The following is a 19,929-nucleotide window of genomic DNA, read 5'->3' as shown; positions in this document are numbered from 1 at the left end:
CGGTATTAAAATACATTGTGGTGATTCTGATAGCTAGCTACCAGCTTTAGTCTTTAAATACTGTCATACAACTGAAAGGTATTTAGGGCAATAAAGATGGAGGTCAATTTTCATTTCACAATCTCCCCAATATTTTTTTTAATATTTAGTCACAGTTATGAATAAGGTAATTTACAAGCAGTGGCCCTCCTAGTATGCAAGTGGAAGTGATCAAAAGGAATAATACAGGATTAGCTACTGCAAAGGATTCCTGGCTCAAAGTTGATACAAAATATAAAGGCAACAAATGCATTAAAATATCAATTTCCCAAAAATAAAAGTGGTAGATTTTAAAGCCACTATTAATGAGTGGGAGATTCCACACCAGGAAAAGGAGGCTGAACTCTGAAATCAAAGTAGATGAGACTGCTTGGTCCCTCGATGGGCCAAATATGACAGCCCCTCCCCCCCCCTATTGCTTCTTCCGCCTCTTCTCACGAAGCCCCTCCCCCCCATTGCTTCTTCCGCCTCTTCTCACGAAGCAGCTGGCGATAGCGCAAGGCCTTGGGATTGAGGCCGTAGGCTTGGAGCCTCTGGCAACTGAAAGCTGAGCCTTTCATTCGTATCTTCGTGCCCAACACCAACCCCCTTCTGCCCCTCTTTTTTGATCTTTGGATTCTGGGGGGCAGAGAAGGAGAGCCATCGGAGGCAGGAGCGTCAAGTTCTTTCCCTGTAACAGAATCTGTTGTGGTCTTGGCAAACAAGCGTCCTTCCTCCTCACAGCTGGCACTAACCAGCTGTGTTTCTTTTGAAGAGTTCCCAAAACACTTGGTCTCCTTGCTCTTCTTCTTCTTCTTGGGCTGAAATTGCTCTCCTTCTTTTTCTTCTTCCATTCTGCAAAAAGATCATATGGCAAAATCAGATCCTTGGGATCCCACGAGCACACAGAACAACAAATCTAGTCTCAAGGCAGCAGAACAAGTAAAACCTCATCTCAACATCAAAGACCCTCATCAGCCCAACATCAAAATTAAAGTTCTAAAGAAAGGAAAAAAGGTTCCTTTCCCCTCAGGGTCAAAACTTTCAGGCACATTAAGTGAAAGCAAATGGCAACTATACAAAGGGGAATGATGATTTAAAAGAGAAAAAGGCTCCCTTGGTGGCTGGAAAAAGGCTAGAGAGCATGGTGGCAATTTCATTTTGTTTTAATGTAGGAAGAATATCCCTCTCTGGGTAAATGTAATTCCTTTCGTTTTACTCGATGTTGCTTTCTAAATCTGAACTTTCTGAATTACTGCAGTTAATATTATAGGGAAAAGAAGTACTTTTTAGGCTGGACTCGCTACAGCCCAGGCTCCAGAAGACGTACCCTGTTTGGAGAGATTTGAGAACGCGTTTCTTCTTCCAAGCATCTTGGCTTTTCTTCTCATAGACTGCCTTCTCCTGCAACTCTTCTTTTTCTGATCTGTTCAGAAAACATGCAAATCCGTCTTCTCCTGAACCATCCCAGCACCATTTAGTCTCTGGTGTAGGATGGGAGAGGAAAATGGCATGAAATAGGGGGCTTTCTCTTTTAAGTGGAAATGAATAACTGGTTTATACTTTGCCCTTATCTTATGGAAGGAAAATACTGGAATGCATATTTTCACGCTCAATAAAAACCAGACCTTATCATTACAAGATTTCATTTTTTAAAACCCCATTAAACACCCTTGCTATATTCCATGTTATTGGATAGCAATAGGACGTCACCAGGCTTTCAAGACAAGATAGAGTTCTAAAAGTATTTCTTTGTCCAATTTTGGTTCTACCATGTCTTATTCTGTGACCTTGCTTCTTCCCCCCCCCCACCGAATACTTGCTGATTATTAAGCTTCTCTGCCCATTAACTACAAGTAGTTAATTGACTATTTAAACTAGTAGCTAATTAAATAGACATAATAATACTATAAAGTAGTAATATTTATTATAATATAATAAATATAATTATGATATAATAAATATAACATTACAATGCAAAATATTGCAATAATATAATATACAATAGTAATATGAAAATAATAAAAATAGTAAAAAAAAAAGTAATATTAAATAGTTAACTAAGGAGAAATTTCCTAATAGTGGGAACAATTATCCAGTGGAACAGAAGCTGCCTCCAGAATTTGTAGGTGCCCCATCACTGGAGGCTTTTAAGAAGAGACTAAACAGCCACTTGCCAGAAATGGTACAAGGTTTCCTGCTTGAGAAGGGGGTTGGACTAGATGACCTCCAAAGTCACTTCCAACCCTATTGTTTTATTCTGTTCTAGTCCTTTTGGGTGGGGGTGGGGGGGGGAGCCAAGAAATCCTGGAGGTTAAGTTGCAACTTTCACCATGTCCAACTGGGCTCAAAGCCCAGGCCGTGATCTCCATGCCAGGTTCCGGACTCCAGCCATGTTATAAGTAGCACCTTCCCACTTTATGTTGCTGCCCCTCACCTGTACATGCAGGTCTTCCGTAGAGAACACCAGCGATTCAATTCTTTATCATCAGCAGCCAAAATCTAAACACAGAAAGACCGTTGGGGTTTTTTTACATCTTTCGTGGTACAGAATAATGCACCCATTCTGATCCTTTCCTATGCTGTGAAGAAAACGTTCTTATTTTCTACTATGGGAAAGGCTCACCTCCTCAGTTGACAGTCCGTAGTTGCAGGGAACAACTGTGCGGTACTTGAAACGACAAGGAAGGTCCCCTATCAGGTCCTCATATTCCAAGTAGTAGAACTCGTCCAAATATTGTTCAAATGTCTTTGTTTCTGCAGAATTCAAGAGAATGAATGGAAGTCAGGAGATGTTACTCTTTCAGATTCTGCCCATCATTCTTCTCTAGTCCCATCTTCTTTAGATCATTTACAACACATAACCCCCAAACCTCCATAATTCTAATATTTGGATGAATCTGCTTCTCGCCCCCCCCCCTCCCTTCTGGTTTTTGTATTACCTAGCTTAGTGAATATTTATAGGGAACTCAAAGACCTTCATATTTCTATGCCACTTTGCTTGGTTGGAATAAAGACACCGACCTGTGAGAGACACTTAACTAATAGCAATAGCATTTAGACATATATACCACTTCACAGTGCTTTACGGCCCTCTCCAAGGGGTTTACAGAGTCAGCATTTTGGCCCCAACAATCTGGGTCCTCATTTTACCAACCTCATTTACCAACCTGGAAAGTAGAGTCAACCTTGAGCCGGTAAGATTCGAACAGCCAAACTGCTGGCAATCCTCAGTCAGCAGAAGCAGCCTGCAATACTGCATGGACGGCCACAGCTCACACCAATAACTCATAAAAATGTATAATTTTAAATCAATCTTCAGAAGCCTTGCCAATGACTCACAGAAAGCTTCCTCCCCAAATTCTTACCAGGATCAAATGGCTTCTTCCCCTGCGAGACGGCTTCTGCAAACGGTGACCTGCTCTTCTTCTTTCCCAGAAGAGGAACCTCCAGCTGCTTTTTCCTTTTTGAATGGGTTGGTTGCTGGGAGGGGTCATAATTTGCATCCATCTGTAGGCGTGTGCAGAGGACAGCAGGGGTGAGAAACACGGATTCAGTCTCAAAGCCGTAAGTGCCAAGTTGGAAGCAGAGCCCCCTTCCGCCAGGATTCACACAAGGCAAGACACCAACTCACTTCTCAGACTCAAGAATCCAAGTGTCCATATTTTGTAACTCTCATCCATCCACCCACCTCCAGCATTTTACCCAATATCAAGTTGACCCCTTGACTTTTTACCATAGAGAACCTAGACTGCTCTTCTTTGCATTGAGCAGACAACGTATCAGGTCCTCCTCTGGGACGCTGCCATGCTGGGGGAGGGGAGGGGAGAAGCTATCAGGGTTGCATTCCCTGCATGCTTTGGCTTTTGCGGTAACTGCGTGGGATTTAGGGAGGGGGACTATCTCAAAGACACGTCAGACTTTCTCCCAGCCAGTTCTAATCTGTTACCAAGGTCACTGCGTCCTGGGAATGAACTGCTATGAACCCATCCACCCCCACCGGCCCACAGATTATGCCATTGAAATCATGCTGGGGACAAGCTACCAAAACAGAGACTCTACTCAATCACCCCTAGAGAATTGGAGGAACTTATTCATTGATAAAAACCTAATTCGTGGATTTATCCAACTGGTGACCACTGGCAGCCTCAGTCCCATTCCAGGAGACACAGATGGGGCTCTTTGTCTGCATCGACTATATGTGTAGAAAACATGTATCCCCTTACCACATTAAGATTAGAGGGGGGGGGGGGGAAATGAGTGGAAAACTGATTTCAACTGCCTGCTAAATTGTTTCCAATTTAAAGCGCTTCCCTTTGGAGTACAAGGAGTCCCCATCGTCTTCATGCAACTCATTAATGAGGTACTGCATGGACATCTTTGTAAAGGGGTGCTGATGTACTTAGATGACATTTTAATCTATACCGAGACCAAAGCCCTTCCCACCACAAATGTGCTAAAAACGGAAAGAGGAGACAAACCCAAACCCAGCCATCCTTTAAAGTGGCTGATGGAATGTCAAGGTGCATGTGGAAATGCGGCTTTTCGCCTCTGAGACGGTGCTGGAACACCCAGACCCTGGCAACCACTTCGTCATACAAACTGACGCCAGTGAAGTCGCCATGGGGGCAGTGTTAATGCAAGAAAGTGAGAACGGTTACAACCGTGTGCTTACCCTTCAAAGAAACCGTCTGAAACCGAGCAAAAACTCGGCCGTATGGGAGGAGGATGCTTATGCCGTGAGACGGTCCCTCCTCTCCTCGTGGCCCTTCTTAGAAGGGAGTAAAATCCCTTTCCAGATGTGGATTACAAAAACCTGGAAGCGCTGCAGGCCCCTCGTAGGCTTTCTCCTAAGCAAGCACGTTGGGTGCAACACTTCCGGTGGTTTGACTTCACCTTGTGCTACCGCCCTGGAGGGGGAGGGGGGGTGTTTCCTGGCCATCGTGGATGCCACAATACCATTGCTCCAAAGCAGAAATAATCAAAGCAATGCTCCCACCTCGTCAACTGGCAGCCCAAGTAACCACCAGAATGCAGCAGAGAGAAAAGTTAACAGCGCTGTGGCTTCTGCCCTAAAAAAGGCACTAACAGGTGATGAGTGGTTTTGCAACCAAAATAATATCTGCTCCATCCACGATGGACTAGCTTGGGTGGGAGCAAAACGGTACGTGAAAGCTCTTGATTATGCAGGCATGCCATGATTCAAAAGTGGCACAACATTTTGGATTTGTAAAAACTTTACATTTAATAAAAAGACCATTCTGGTGGCCCTCCCTCAAAAAAGACTTTGAGAGCTATGTGTCCAGTTGCCCTGTATATGCCTCTGCAAAGAGAAAACAGGAGAAAACACGAGGCAGAAGCTGAAGGGTGGGGGCTAGCAGGCCTTCAGCAACATTCGCTCTATAAGAGACACAGACATTTCCACCCACTTTTGGGGGAGAGTGCGTCTTATAGACTGAAAAATACAGTAGTTCTAGTCACCAATTGGAAATGAATGGGGGCTGTGAATGAGCAAACTCAATTCTGGAACAGTACCTTAAATGTTTCATCAACTATCAACAAGACACCTGGACCGACCTTTTACCATTTGCAGATGTGGCTTATAACAAGTCATAGCAGTACTGGTTTCACCCCTTTCCGAGTTACAACCAGTCAGGATTTCAAACCTATGCCCACCAAGGATCCTGTGATCCCCTCACTAAGGGATTGGATCAGTCCGTTACAAAACATCTGGCCAGTCAGTAAGGCACTTACTGAAGCCATAGAGGCTTACAAATGTCAAGCAGAGAAGAAAACAGAGCCAAAGAAGTATAACGTAGGGGATCGGCTTTACTTTTCCACACGCTGCCTGCAGTCACTGCAACCTTCTAAGAAGTTGAAACCTACGTTTGTATGGCATCATTAACCTGGTTACAGTAGAATACAATAGAATTGGACCTGCCCAAGTCCCTTCACAAGGTTCACCCCATTTTTCATCGTAATCTGTTGAAACCCGAGATGTCCTCTCCCCCAAGGCCAGTCTTTCCCCCGTTCCCAAACCATTTATGGTGGAAGGTGAACAACATTTTGAAGTTGATTGAAGGAAATTTTAGATTGAAGGACCCTTCAATACCTGGTGGCGTGGAGATTTTCCCACCACCCAAAACAAATGGGTAATCAACGCCACATTAGACCCCCCTAAATGAATCAAAGTTCCACAACCAATACCCTGATAAACTTAAATGAGGCTAAATGTTGTTTTTCTCTCCTGTTTATTGTATTATGTACTGCAGTTATAAGCCCTCTTTCTTTTGGAAGGGCAGCATGTCAGCTCCTCCTCCGGGACACTGTAATTCCCGTGGAGGAGGAGGGGGAGGCCATCGGAGTTGCATTCTCTGCAATCACTTTCTCAGTAAAAGTTCCTTTCGATAACTCTTGTTTCAAGAGTCGTCATGCTTTCCTCAGGAGCAGCTGAGGCAAGTCCTTACACAATTCTTTTTCTTTTGAGGTTTGCAGCCCTCACAGAGGAACAAGTACTGCACAAAAAGAATTTAGCAGGAAAGTCTGTAGACTCTGTAAAAGACTAAGGAAAAAAATCAAGCCAAACCCAGAGATTCAATCATTTCTGATTCCTTATTTAATCATACTCCTCAGTTTTTGTTATTTTTAATCCTTTGAAGTGTACATGGTTATACTGCCTGTAGTTGGGGCCGCGATGGCGGATGTGGTAAGATGCTGGGTCTGTGCACCACTTAGGCCGGCGGCTCAGCAGCTCGATTCCCGTGTGAGCGAATAAATCGTATAGGGAAAAGAAAGGAGCCTCCCACAATCGGGATTCAGGCGTCCTGCGGGTAAAAATAATACCGGCCAAAAAAATTCCTTCCAGAGAGGCAGCGAGCCCTCGGTGATCCCTGGCTAACACAGGCCGTACGCTCAATAAATAAATAAAGCTGCCCGTAGCCTGGCTGTCCTTAGATTTAATGTTTGTCTTCCAAATCTCTGGCATTACCTGCTGGCCCTAAGCGGCTCTGGCTGTACCGCAAAGGGGCCAGAAGACAACCGTTTCCCTTCCTCTGCCATACACAGCTAGAATCGTTCAGAAGTCAACCTACCACAAAGTCAGGGTCCTCGCAGTGTGGCTGGTGATCTTCCTCCTGCTGCCACATCCCTTCATCCCTTCCAATCCACTTGTCCCAATTCCATTCACCTGGATTTGGGGTTAAAAAAAAAGGGGGGGGGAGAGAAAGTGTTTTAAAGCAATGATTCTGTAGCCCTGATTGCTTCTTGAAGTTCATTTAGCCCACGAGGAGACACTTGAAACACTACAGAGTTCATTGGGCTTCCCCTCTTCCTGTACTCCCTGCATACTTGCAGACTGGCATAGAATCTGGATAAAAAATACTACATTTTAAATGTTATTTAATCTTGAGCTGGTCAAGATCGCACTCCTGTCTATGGGCAGAGCTATCCTGCAATACTGCATTCTAACTACTGCACCACCAAGGTTCCATGTATGTGTCATCTCAGGCATGGAGAATCCATTCAGCTCTTCCATGCACAGAAATGTTGTCATATCTTTAATTTTGTGATAGTCCCTTTTAAAAATTATCATTTTTCCCCCAGGAGTCTGTCCTCCAGGAGTTGATTAGAAACTCCTTGTCAACTCCCAAAGCTTCCCTAACCTGCTCCCAAGTTGCAATAGGCAGGGGGATGAGGAATCGGGCCTCGCAGCTGTATCAAGGAGTTTGCATCTCAGTTAAAACAAAGCATATTTCAGCTAGCAAAAATCATCAATCAAGGCCATCTCCAGAGAGATCCACAGCACTGGAGGGAGTGACTTCTAAAACCCCCCAAAATTGCTTCATTGGGGAATGTGACTGATGACACACCTTAAAAGGAGGGGGAAACAGGATCAGAGCCTAATAAATAACTTATTTTGAACCTCGGCTTGAGATTCATGTTTAATTGAAATATTGGTCAGAACCATGACACTCCTTATATGAATTCCCAAAATACCTGTTTTTTCCCCCACATGAATAGCAACTTTCCCTTGCTCCAAGATGTCCCAACATACCGTCAATTTCTTCTTCAGTTTCAAATTGTGGTTTCTCTTCCTCACCAACTTCATAGTACACATCCCCAAAATAATTCTAGATAAGGAAAAGATAACATTCAAGATTTGTTTGTCCTGGAAGAAATAAATCTTTAGAATTCCTGAAGCCACATTTTCCCTCCCCATTTGATCTTTTTAAACAAAAATGTATAGCTGATTAAAACTGTTTTGTGGATACAGTGCCAGCTCTCTGTGACAAACTTCTCCCTCGAGACAGACATGATCTGCAACTGTGTGGATGTTGCAATTGTTTACCTTTGCAACAGAAGCTCAAATGCAACCAGTTTGCCAAGAATTTGAGATTTTAATGTAATCGGGAAGCCACAAATTTTATAAAAATATTAACATGCTAGTATATTAAACTGGCAAAAATAAACTGCATTTATTTTCCTTTGTCCTTATTTTCTCTTTACCTTCTTTACTTCTTTACTCTTATTACCAAGTAAAAATACTTAAATAATTAAGGCCTTTGTACCTAATGAGAGTCTCCCATCGTTCTTCCCCACAGCAACTGAAGTAGATAAATTTAAGGTGGAACAGAACTCTGAAATAAGAACTGTATAACTAACTGTAACTTTGGAACTGGACATCATGGAAAACTGGGAATTTGAAGAACCATGTGAAATTATAAAAAATATGCATAAATCATTAATATCAAGCCTAAATAGAATTCTGAATCCATAGAAGCAGATATCTAAAGAAGAATCCAAAGAAGAAGAGGGGCAAGACAATGAAGGGGTAGAAATGGAGGGAAATAAAAAGACCAAAAACTCCATTGGTCCTGGCAGTGGTGTAGGGAAAATTGTAAAAAGGGGAGGTGTCCCAACAAAAGGAAACAAAAAGCAGGCAAAAGTGGTTTGGGGGGTTGTTAGTGGCATAAGGAAAATTGAAGTAGGAGATTATGCCCCAACAAAGAGAAATATCCTCTTGATGGTGACCTGGGGAAAATTGAAGAGAGTGGATGTGTCAAAATAAAGAAAAGGGAGAGGACAGGAACAGAGAAGTGGGACAAAAGACTTACTAGGAAAAAATCAGATAACTAGAAACTATTATATGGGAAAATATAAAGTTAAGATAAGGGCTTTATTCCTAAAAAGGGCAATAAAATGGAGTTGCTAACTGGTTGAATATGATAATGGAAAGATAGCTAAATAAAGGTTAATATATATGGAATATGGATGAATATGAAACTGATATGGGGAGGATGTAAAGCAGAGGTTTGTGATCCACTTTTATACATGATAATTAAATTGAGTTGCAAATTGTTTGAATATGACAATAGAAGGACAGCTAAGCATGGGTCAAAATATATGAAACATGGACGTAAATAGAACCTTTAAGATGATGAACAAAGTGAGATGTTTACTGCTTGTTATTCTATATAATAGATTAAGGGAATTGTAATGAACACTGAACAGCGAGGATTGCCATCTAGAGACAATTAAGGGTAATCTAACCCAAGAGATGGAAAAATGGAGAGGGAACAGGAATATACCTACAATGGGAAACTATTGAGATAAAAAGACAGAATCACAAATTGGGGGCATGTAAGGATGTATAATTACATAAAGATAATGATGAGAATAGCGGGGAATGGTAACCAGGTCTACATCTCGACCAAAATTAGGCTGGGGTGTGTGTGTGTGCGTGTGTGTGTGTATGTGTTTAAAGCACAATGACTATATATGTATACTTTTCTGTTATATTGCTTTTTTATTAAAAAGGAGAAAATTAAAATTAAATATGTATAGGAAAAGGAATTATAAATACCATCAAAATAAAATGGAACTCTCTCAGAAGCTGAAATACACCAAGTAAATGAGATGAAGAGTGGGAAGCAGAGGAGAGAGGTAAGGGAAGAAGAGAGGGATAGGAGAGAGGGCAAGGGAGGAAGAGGAGGAGAGAAATGAGGAGTGGTAAGGGGAGGGAGGAGAAGGAGAGAGGAAGGGGAAGTTGAGAAGGGAAGGATGACAGAGGGAAGAAAGGTAGGGAGGGAGGAGAGAGAGGGAGAAGAAAGTGATGGATAAGATATAAATATGGTGTATGGAGAACAGAAGAGCCAAAAATTAGCTTTTGGGAGTTGTTGGTAAGATGAATTGATGTAAACATTTAATAATACAATATGTGTTGGCTATGTAATAGTACACATATGATTATATGTTATGAAAATGAAAAAATAAAAAAGTTTATTAAAAAAAAGTCACGTTTGAGTTGCAATGATTTTATGGACATATAATTTTTTTGATGATTAAATGGAAGAGGTCTGCATTCTTTCAGGATGTTTTTACAGCTTTCCAGCCTAGTCTACATTTCTGGTATCTCTTCATCATTTCCCATCCACAAAATAACCAAATGTAATCCTGTTCACCTTTTTTTATATCAATTAGGGCAATTATTTGAAGGCAGATGTTTTAAAAATACAAATGGTGAGAGTAACAAGGACAATGATAAGTGAGCAACCAAGCCCTTCCAAATTTACTAGGATATTCATATTAAATAGTAGGTCATTTTGAATTATAAACAACAGATGTTTTACTCTGATCAATGCAGTAAGAAAACTGTCTGCTTTCTAGTGAAGATGCTGGAACATTTCTGAGCTGCTACTCCTTAGTTTTAGCAGACTTTAAGGACAATGCCTTTAACAGCTAAATATTTGGCTGGGAAGCAACGTGTGTGTGCCTCCACTCTCAACATGGGAGCAAAATCATCATCTTTTTACACCACGTAATGGGACAGATTATGGAAACTCAGAAGTATCTTAACACTGAACTGTAAATTTTGCTATTAATAATATCGCATAATAAACTTGATCTAAATAAGATTGCTAAGCATGGAGTTAACTGCATGTCCCCAGCAATCCTAAGACACTCAAGGCAGAACATCCCCCCTTTCCTTGTCTTGGTCTTTCCTGTCCCTTCTTGGAAGCTCAAATGCAAAAGGAGAAACATTCCTTGCCTTGTGATCAAACGCCTCTTTTGCTGGCAGTTTGTGGCCATTTAAAAGACAGAACAAACCAGGCTAGTTTAGGTACTTTTCCCAGGCATTTCTAGTTCATGCATTCAGTTGCTACATTCTCCCAAAATGGTCAATCAGCCAGCTGTACACAAAGCCAAATCTAGATTTACAGTAATCAAGTTCTTAGGCAAGCAAGGACTTGTCTTGTAATGCGAAGAGCAAAGGAAAAAAACCCTGAATTTTGAGCAGTTCCACCATTAAATTTCACTAGTGCCATAAACTCCCCAGGTGAGTTTAAGCTGGTTGCTTTTCCACCACAGCCCCAGTTCCACACAATCAAGACTCTTAAACTTGGAAATTAGGGATCAGGTTTACCCTCGAGCAGCCTGTCTAAGCGAAAGAAGACTCACCTCCATGAGTTGGTCGTGCAGGTGGGGATCAAAGTCTCCTTCCAGGTCACTTTCTTGAAAACTGTTGCCTGCTCTACCAGTGATCTTATGCAGCTTCTCTAGCCGTTCCAGGATCTCCTGGCGTTTCAGGTTCTTCAGGTGCTTCAGCTCCTGCTGCTTCTGTTCCCTTTCCTTTTAGACAAATTATTTAAACCATCAAAGTCCATGAACTAGGAAAGAGAGTGTTAATTAAGAGATAAAGGAGGTACATTAATTAATGAGGTACATTAGATCAAGATTTAGGCCAGGTTCCATGCCACTCACTTTTATCTTGCGCTCCTGTGTTTTTTGGCGCTTCTCTTTGCGGTGCTCATCCTTTCGACGGACAGATGTTGCAATAATGCGGGGATATGTTTTTACCTGTTAGGGAGGAAATGAGAGTGAAAAGAGAAAGGGGCTTTTACCCAACATTTTTGGAACTGAGAATTTTCCCATTCAGCTTTCTACCACACTTCCACCACACTTACCTGTTGTGCTTCAGGTTCCTCAAAACGAAAGTTGTACTTGCGCTCAAAATCCTCTTGCTTCTTTAAGAAGAATTCACCCTCATCTGATGAGTCTGAAACAGCCAGCTGGATCCCAGGTAGCCTATGGGGAGGCAGCACATATCGGACACAGCATTAAGTAACTCGGTGATTCTTAAAGCATGATGCTAGGATCACTGGAGGTCCCAAGACTCTCTTAAGGGTCCATGAAATCAAAATGCCGCATATTAAAGATATTTGCAAAACTTTAAAACAATGTAAACTTAATTTGTTAAAAATATTGGGAATTTTCATGAAAAGTATTTATGTTAATATCTAATGAACTTAATATTGTTATTCAATAAACAAATATTTTATAAATGCATCAATTTTAATGTTTAACGTTAATAAATATAATCCATACAAATGAAAACTTTTTCATGGTCCTCATTAATTTTTAAAAGAGGGAAGGGGTCCTGGGAGCAAAAAGTTTAAGAAACTGACGTGATCAAACACAGCTGAAATATTTTCAATAATCCAATATTCCTCTTTCTGCCCCAGCCCATTACATAACACTTCCGGAATTCTCAGGAGCAGCATTATTTCAAAAATAGGTCCTATCTCCACTGGAGTTACGTCTAAATTGTAGCTAAATTATTTATAAACCGTTTCTAAATAAATCACGCTCTCGAGCAGTCACCCGGCAAACCCCCTTTCCAGCCAGGCACAGCACCGTTCACTGACCTACGGGTATCGCCAAGCTGTGTGAACGCCTGTTCACCGCCCCCTGGCTCCCACAGCTTGGCGCCTTCAGAATGCCCCTAGGTCAGTGAATGGGGCTCTGCAGGGCTGGAGAGGGGGGTTGTACAAGCGGCTTCTGGCAGTGGCTGCTCTGGGAATATGCTCTATGGTTGTGGGCCGGCTGCTGGCAGAGCGTATTCCCAGAGAGTACAACCATAGAGCGTACTCCCAGAGCGGCCACTGCCGGAAGACTTGGCATTCTACCTCCGTGGTTTGGAAGGCACAGAAAAAGCCATGCTGGGATGGTGGCGGCAGCAGCGGAGGTGCCCTGGCTCTGCAGGGAGAGTTGGGCAAGGGCATCGTGAGGTTGGGAGGCATGCGAGTGGGAGTGGAAAAGCCGCTTGCGGAACCCCCCTCTCCAGCCATGCAAAGCCCCATTCACTGACCTAGGGATATTCCAAAGACACCAAGCCGCGGGAGCCGGGGGGCAGAGAACAGGCACTCACGCGGCTTTGCGATACCCGTAGGTCAGTGAATGGTGCTATGCCTGGCTAGAAAGGGGGTTTGCCGGGTGACTGCTCGTGAGTGTGGTCACTTCATGGCTGCTGTGTTGCGCTGCTGTGACAGCGCAATACAGCTGTGCCTGGCTCTTCGGGAGCCTGCTCGGAAGAGAGCAGATGCCCAGCAACCCCCCTCTCCAATTGGGCACAGCGCCATTCACCCACTTAGCGGTATCCCAAAGACGCCAAGCAACATGAGCACACACACGGTTTCCACAGCTTGGCGCCTTCGGGATACCGCTAGGTCGGTGAGTGGCACTGTGCCTGGCTGTGGGGGGAGGAGTTTGTCCAGGGGGCTTATTTTCAGGGGAGGGCTTATATTTTTGCCCACCCGAAAAATGTGGCATGGCCCTATTTTCAGGATACGGAAGTGATAACCTCAAAGTTTTTATACATAAATTTGAATATAGATCTGTGTAATACATTATTAGTAGATTGTGAGAAATCAGGGGATCCCTTTCCTATTAGCTCACTCTCCAATTTTGAAGGGGAAGAAAAAAGTCAAAAGCTTAAAAAGTATTGACCCTTTCGGTTGATGCTCCTCTTCCTCCTCCTCCTCACTGCTTCCTTCCTTATAACCTTGGTTTAAGATATAATCTCTCAGAAACTGCTCTCCTTCATCCAGTTTTGGATCATTCCAGTATGTTTTCAGTGGTATCTGTGGAGATAATTAGAAATACACAACATATTACTGAAAATCCAAAACATATTACTAAGAATGAAAATGTGAACAAAAATCACCATTAAATTGAAAGATAACTGCCAGCCCACTTTCTTTACTCAGGGATGATCTACAGAACTTTTTTATGACCATTTTATCCTAAAACCGTGGAAGGTGGTGGACAAACTATGATGAGACACAAAGAACACCAACAAGATCTTTCAAGTTTTTGGTTTTCTGATATGTCACCTTCCTAATGAACCTTTTTCCTTCCGTCATTTTATTGCAGCAAATTGCCATTAAAATTAGTCAGAGGAAGATCAATAAAAGAAACCACTCAAAGGGTGAAGAATAAAGTCTGTCCTTCTTCCTTACTTAGTACTCTCAAATGGAAGTTCTAGATCAGTAAATAGATTATTTTCAGAGAATAATCCAAGTCAGATGAATAATTGTTATCTGGATTTATAGGGCCTATTAAATACCAAGAATCAATTATATGCTAAACCAAAATAACTTCCAGCTATTCCAACCCATTTGTACAGTTATCCACATCAATTGTCCCCAGCCCTTTACTAACCAGATCTTGAAGTTCATTCTCTGCTTCTAGCTTCTTTCGACCTTTCAACCAGCTGATATAGTCTGCTTCCTCATGTTCCTGGGGAAGAAAGAGATTAAGTGTTAAACTGACAACACTAACACCCCTTTAGAATTCCAGCATCATGTTCTGGTGATTTTTATTTACATTTACATCAAATTCATCCTTGAGTTAGGTTATTTTCAGTCAAAATATTTGTACTTTTATTTTGCCCTTAAAAATACCAATATATATATTTGGCTACTGAAAAATTGAGTTTCTTTCTCCATTATAATCCAAGTTTTCAAAACCTAAGTAATACCTGGGCTATCTTAAAAGAGTTTTGTGTGATAATAAAGTTTAGAATGGCTGTGTATTTTAGGAAGCAAATTATCCTTTGCCTCATGATGTCATATCTGCCATTTGTCATTAATTTTAATTGGCAGTTGACAAAACTGGATGGCATTCTTCTTTTCCACCACAGCCACAAATTCAAACCCTCCTTAAACACTTTACTTTCTTCGTTCTTCCCTCCAGCAAATGGCTCCAGATTCTTCCAACTCAATGATTTTCAGCAATACAACTTGATATTTTTAAATGCGGTTTTAAATCCAGGAAAGATAGAATTACCATATTTTTCGGAGTATAAGACGCACCCAAGTTTTGAAGAGGCAATTTTTTTTAAAAAAAAGTAGGTAGATAGATAAAGGGATAGAGAGGGAGAGAAAGAGAGAGAAATACAGTAGGTAGGTAGGTAGGTAGGTAGGGGGATAGAGGGAGAGAAAGAGAGAAATACAGTAGATAGGTAGAGGGGGAGAGAGAGAGCGAAATATAGTACGTAGGTAGGGAGAGAGAGTGTGTGTAGATAAGTAGGTAGAGGGATAGAGAGAGAAATAGAGATAGAGAGAAAAACAGTAGATAGGGAGGGAGGGAGGGAGAGAGAAGGTTGGTTGGTTGGTTGGTTGGTTGGTAGAGGGATAGAGAGAGAGAAATAGAGAAATACAGTAGATAGGTACGGGGGGAGAGAGGGAGAGAGAGTAGCTAGGTAGGTAGATGTTTCCAGGTGTATTTATCCATGTGCTGGAGAAGGAAATCATTGACATCCTGTAGCACCTAAAACTTTGTTTCTGCTGGCACAGCGCTGGACCAATGTAATTCTCATCAATTCCTCTAACTAAACAGCTTTCCGAAAGGGGGGAAAAGTTTTTGCACTCTGCAAACCTCCCCAAAACGGGCCCGTTTTTTTTTTAAAGGCATGAATAATCTGGGGGGGGGACTTGCAGAGTGCTCGTGGGGGGGCAAAAACGAGCAAAAAAACAGCCCGTTTTTCTTGAAAATGGGCCGTTTTTTTTGAGAACTAAATGGAAAAAAAAATGTATTTCCCATCTTTCCCCCTCAGAAACTAAGTAGCTGAGTTCCAGAAGAGTACCCTGCTTAGATGAGCAAAAGGAAGACCTAAATAATACCACCTCATATAGACACATACTTTCTCTTCCTTACTTTTAACCCGTTTCTGAAGTAGAGCTGAAGAATTATCACCTTCTTCTTCATCACTTTCTAGCACAAATTTTCGGAAGCTGCATCCAAAAGAAAGGTAGGTGTAATATAACATAAAGTGTTTTTTGAGGTTAAAAATTAATACCACAACACAGCACATGATCACAAACATTTACAACTACATTAGATTCAATTAGTAAATTGCAATACTTTTACCCGTGGCTTATCAATTAAGTAACTGAGTTCATTAAACCACTAATCCAGAACTATAATTTTTTTAATGAGAACTGGGTTGAGAGAAACAAAACCAGGCAAATTACATTTTGGTTCAATGGAATGTTCAAATCGAACCAAAAAGAAATTCTCTGCTCCAAACAACCCCAGCACTTAAATACTTCAGTTGCCACCAAACATTCTTTGCTTATGACAAACACAGCTGCAGAAAAATAAAAAGTGGAACTGAAATAAACTCCAGAATCCATAATTACTCAATCTTAAGAGGTATGTAATAAAAGATGGACAGTTTAATGAGCATATAGAAAGTGCACTAAGCAAATATGAAAAAATTATACCTTACTCCCGCAACGCCAGAGGTGGGTTTCTCCCAGTTTAGCCCAGGTCGGGAAAACCGGCAGTGGCGGTGGCAGGAGGCTCCACCCACCTGTCTGGATGCTTCTGCGCATGCGCACAAGCGAATCAGTAGTAAAAAAACTGGAAACCCACCACTGCCTATCTAGGAACAGAGTTCCAAGATGATTTACTCCCAAATCACACCTCTTTTTTATAGACGCTTACCATTTGGAGGATATGTACCCATACTGAGCAAACAGCATGAAGATTTTCAACCACCCAAGTTGTTTCCACCGAGTTCCTAGCTTTCAGGTAGCTAATAACTACAATGAACTCTTGCCTTACCCCTCCTTCAGCTCCTTCTGTTCTTCTATATAAGTCTGGGAAAAGAAGACAGGGAAAAAGAAGATTCACCCGGAAACTTTACATATTGCTAGAAGAGTTTATGAGAGGATTCAGACTTCAAATGCAGACCCCTTCCAGACTCACCGGTGGCTTTTTAACCGTTATCTCTTCTTCCTCTTCATCTTCATATTTGCTGCGGGAAAAAAGAACGAGTTAACCAACCCTTGCTAATAAACACTTGAAATGAAACAAACCAAATTATCATAACTGGCTGACAAACCGTCCCCAAAGAGTAGGTACCAAGGCTAATTAGGTACCAAGTGCACCCCAAGCCCAATAAGGCTGTGAGGACCCCCCCCCCCTTACTCCCGAGGGCATCAAGATCTCCATACGGACGATGGTGGCATTTGTCATTGGGCCGTCTTCCCCTTTGCTATCGCTTTCACAGAAGCCCAAGCTGGGCTGACTGTGGGTCGAAGTTCTCCTCCCTTCACTGGATGAGGGAGGGACCCCCAGGCCCTCCTGTGCCACCCATATTTCCTCTTTCAGCTTTGCAGGTGGTTTCCTTGCCTTTGGCTGGGCTGGCTATGCAAGATGCTGGCCACAGCACGAGGCAATTGGCCGCTTGGTGACCCTCCTTCCCACATCAGAAACACACTCCTGGGCTCCAGTGGGGCTTCTCCCCTGTGGCAGGGGGGGGGGGTGCACCCCCTTTTCCTCCACAGGGCACCAAGTGTCTCTCAGTCATTCAGCGGGGCCGGTTCTCATGTGCCGCATGTTCCCAGCACTCCATCAGGTCAAGCTCCACATTTGTGGCTAACCGGTATTACACTCGAAGGTTGAGGTAACTGTGTTACAGCTTCTTGTTCAACCCCTCCCTGAACTGGTAGACCGGTATACACTCAGGTCGATCTCCCAGGTGAACCAGCAGACTATGAAAATCTTGGATGTCCTCTGCCACTGGCCGCTTGTCCTGCCGTAGGGAGCAGATGTGAGTCTCTGCTCGCCAGCTGTTTAGGATCTTTGGCAACAAGCATATATTTATGATAGTTGTAGCATCCTGGGACCATGTCATCCCATTTGTGAGCTTCCCAGACAGCTTCCAAAAGTCAATGGGAAAAGTTTAACCACCACAATTCACTTAACTTCAGTTAACAACTTAACAACCATGGCAAAAAATGTTGTAAAATCAGGCACATCCTGCTTAAAAATCACATTGTTGGCAATAGAAATTTTGGTCCCAACTGTGATTGTAGATTGTATAGTGTATAAATGAATATTAATTACATGCCAAAGAAATGACATTAAAAAATTAGCAAATAGCTTTCAGGAAATCTGTTTCATGGTAAAATGTCACTGTGTTTCTTTCAATGTGTATCCCCATTGAGTGCCTGTTTCCTCTCTTATCAATCCTACTTTGACAGTGAAGGTAAATAAAGATTAATTCTCTTCCTGCTAATTATCCCACTGCCTGGGTGAGCCTTTGAAAGGCAAGGCACTGGGGAGGGGAAGAAAAACTGAAATAAAATCATAAGCACAGCCTTGATCGTGAAATCTTCCACTTATTTAGTTCCTGGTCCCAGTCCAAATTGTGGTTGTTAAATAAGAACTAGTTACCATGTAAAAAATACTTGAGCACAGAAGATATGTACTTCAGTCAATCAGAATAGAGGTGGAAGAGACCTTGGTCATTTTCTAATCCAGCACCCTGCTCAAGATGGAGACTTTCAGACAAGTGACTGTCCAGTCTTTTCTTAAAATCCTCCACTGATGAAGCATCTATAGCTTCTGAAGGCAAGCTGTTCCACTGGTTAATTGTCTTTATTGTTATGAAGTTTCTCCTTAAATCCAAGTTGCTTCTCTCCTTCATTAGTTTCCATCCATTGTTTCTTATCCTGCCTGGTGGTGCTCCAAGGTTTTTTAAAGGTATGATACAATGGTTCTGAGATAACATCTACCAGCTCCTTCAGAACTCTGGGATGTAATCCCTCATATGCTGGTGATTTATATTCATTAAGGTCAGAAAGAAAGTTTTCTTACTATTTTCATGCTTATTTTTATTTTTAGTGTCTTTCACGATTGTTTTTGGGCTAAAATCTTTTTGTGTGAAAACTGATGCAAAGCATTAAGCAGCTGTGCAATCTCTCTACTGCCTGTCATCTTGTTTAATGGACTGATTGTTTCATTGACTTTTTATCCTGTTATTTATATGTTGAAAGAAATTTTATTATCTTTGACTTTTGTTGCAAGTCTTTGTTCATTCTGAGCCTTTGCTTTCCTGACTTCATGTCTGCAGATTAGGCTACCTGGTGATATTCAGCCTTTGTTACGTCTTCCTCTTTCCATTTTTTATACTTATCCTTTTTCTTTTCATCAGAGAGATGGTTGTGCAACCATGCTGGTTTCTTCTTGGATTTGTTTTTCTTTCCCAGTGGTATTGTGCTGGACTGGGCTTTTATGATCATATTTTTCAATGTTTCCCACATTTCTTGTTTTCCCCTTTAGGATTTTTATTCATGAAAATTTGCTTAGGCTTTCTCTGAGTTTGTTAGAATCCGCTAGTTTAAAGAGATTAGTTGGATTATATTCTATTGCAGGGGTCTTCAAACTTTTTAAACTGGGGCCAATTCCCAGTCCCTCAGACTGTTTTTTTTTTTTTTTGGGGGGGGGGGGGTCAGACCGGGCGGATGGGCATGGCTAGGTGGTCATGCGATTGGGTAGGCGTGGTTAGGTAATCATGTGACTGGGTGGGCGTGGCCAATTTAGCAGTCCGTTTTGCCAATTTAGCAGTCCATTAAACAATACGCACAAATAAAATTTCCATTTGTTTTGCTCCTAGGGGTGTTTTATTTGCTTTTGTTTGCATGTTGCTCTTTTGGTTGACTTTTCTTTTTACTAGGTAGTTTTTTAAGTTGTTTAGTGGTCCACATCTGTGGTCCAACTTTTTATGTCTTACCCTGCCTTCTCCACCATAACTTTTCTCTCATAATCCTTAAGTAACAT

The 19,929-nt window shown here is 42.0% G+C and overlaps 1 protein-coding gene across 3 annotated transcripts in view; it reads right to left on the bottom strand.

Moving 5' to 3' along the window:
* Positions 1-107: 107 nt before the first annotated feature.
* The window catches only part of KRI1 (KRI1 homolog), a 24,146-nt gene continuing 4,324 nt past the window's right edge, over positions 108-19,929 (bottom strand). The window contains exons 4-20 of one of the 3 annotated variants that reach the window (XM_087711098.1): positions 19,883-19,929; positions 17,071-17,119; positions 16,927-16,961; positions 16,001-16,091; positions 14,518-14,595; positions 13,804-13,937; positions 11,982-12,102; positions 11,779-11,874; positions 11,476-11,646; positions 8,072-8,147; positions 7,110-7,204; positions 3,387-3,528; positions 2,645-2,775; positions 2,456-2,520; positions 1,349-1,444; positions 508-873; positions 108-467 (exon numbers count right to left, since the gene is read on the bottom strand). The exon at positions 19,883-19,929 is cut by the window's right edge and continues 56 nt beyond it. In XM_087711098.1, coding sequence (XP_087567224.1) covers positions 452-467; positions 508-873; positions 1,349-1,444; positions 2,456-2,520; positions 2,645-2,775; positions 3,387-3,528; positions 7,110-7,204; positions 8,072-8,147; positions 11,476-11,646; positions 11,779-11,874; positions 11,982-12,102; positions 13,804-13,937; positions 14,518-14,595; positions 16,001-16,091; positions 16,927-16,961; positions 17,071-17,119; positions 19,883-19,929 — 1,809 coding nt within the window. In that variant the 3' untranslated portion in view covers positions 108-451. Of the gene's footprint in view, positions 874-1,348; positions 1,503-2,455; positions 2,521-2,644; positions 2,776-3,386; positions 3,529-7,109; positions 7,205-8,071; positions 8,148-11,475; positions 11,647-11,778; positions 11,875-11,981; positions 12,103-13,803; positions 13,938-14,517; positions 14,596-16,000; positions 16,092-16,926; positions 16,962-17,070; positions 17,120-19,882 lie in introns of those variants that run through there. The other 2 variants (XM_087711097.1, XM_087711099.1) reach the window with 2 other exon arrangements.

Source organism: Thamnophis sirtalis, unplaced genomic scaffold, assembly GCF_051295495.1.
Source record: "Thamnophis sirtalis isolate CommonGarterSnake01/CBP01778 unplaced genomic scaffold, rThaSir2_p1.2 scaffold_3, whole genome shotgun sequence".
In the NCBI taxonomy this organism is placed as follows: Eukaryota; Metazoa; Chordata; class Lepidosauria; order Squamata; family Natricidae; genus Thamnophis; species Thamnophis sirtalis.
Note: the sequence above shows the minus strand (reverse complement) of the source record. Positions and strands in the feature narration are given on the sequence as shown.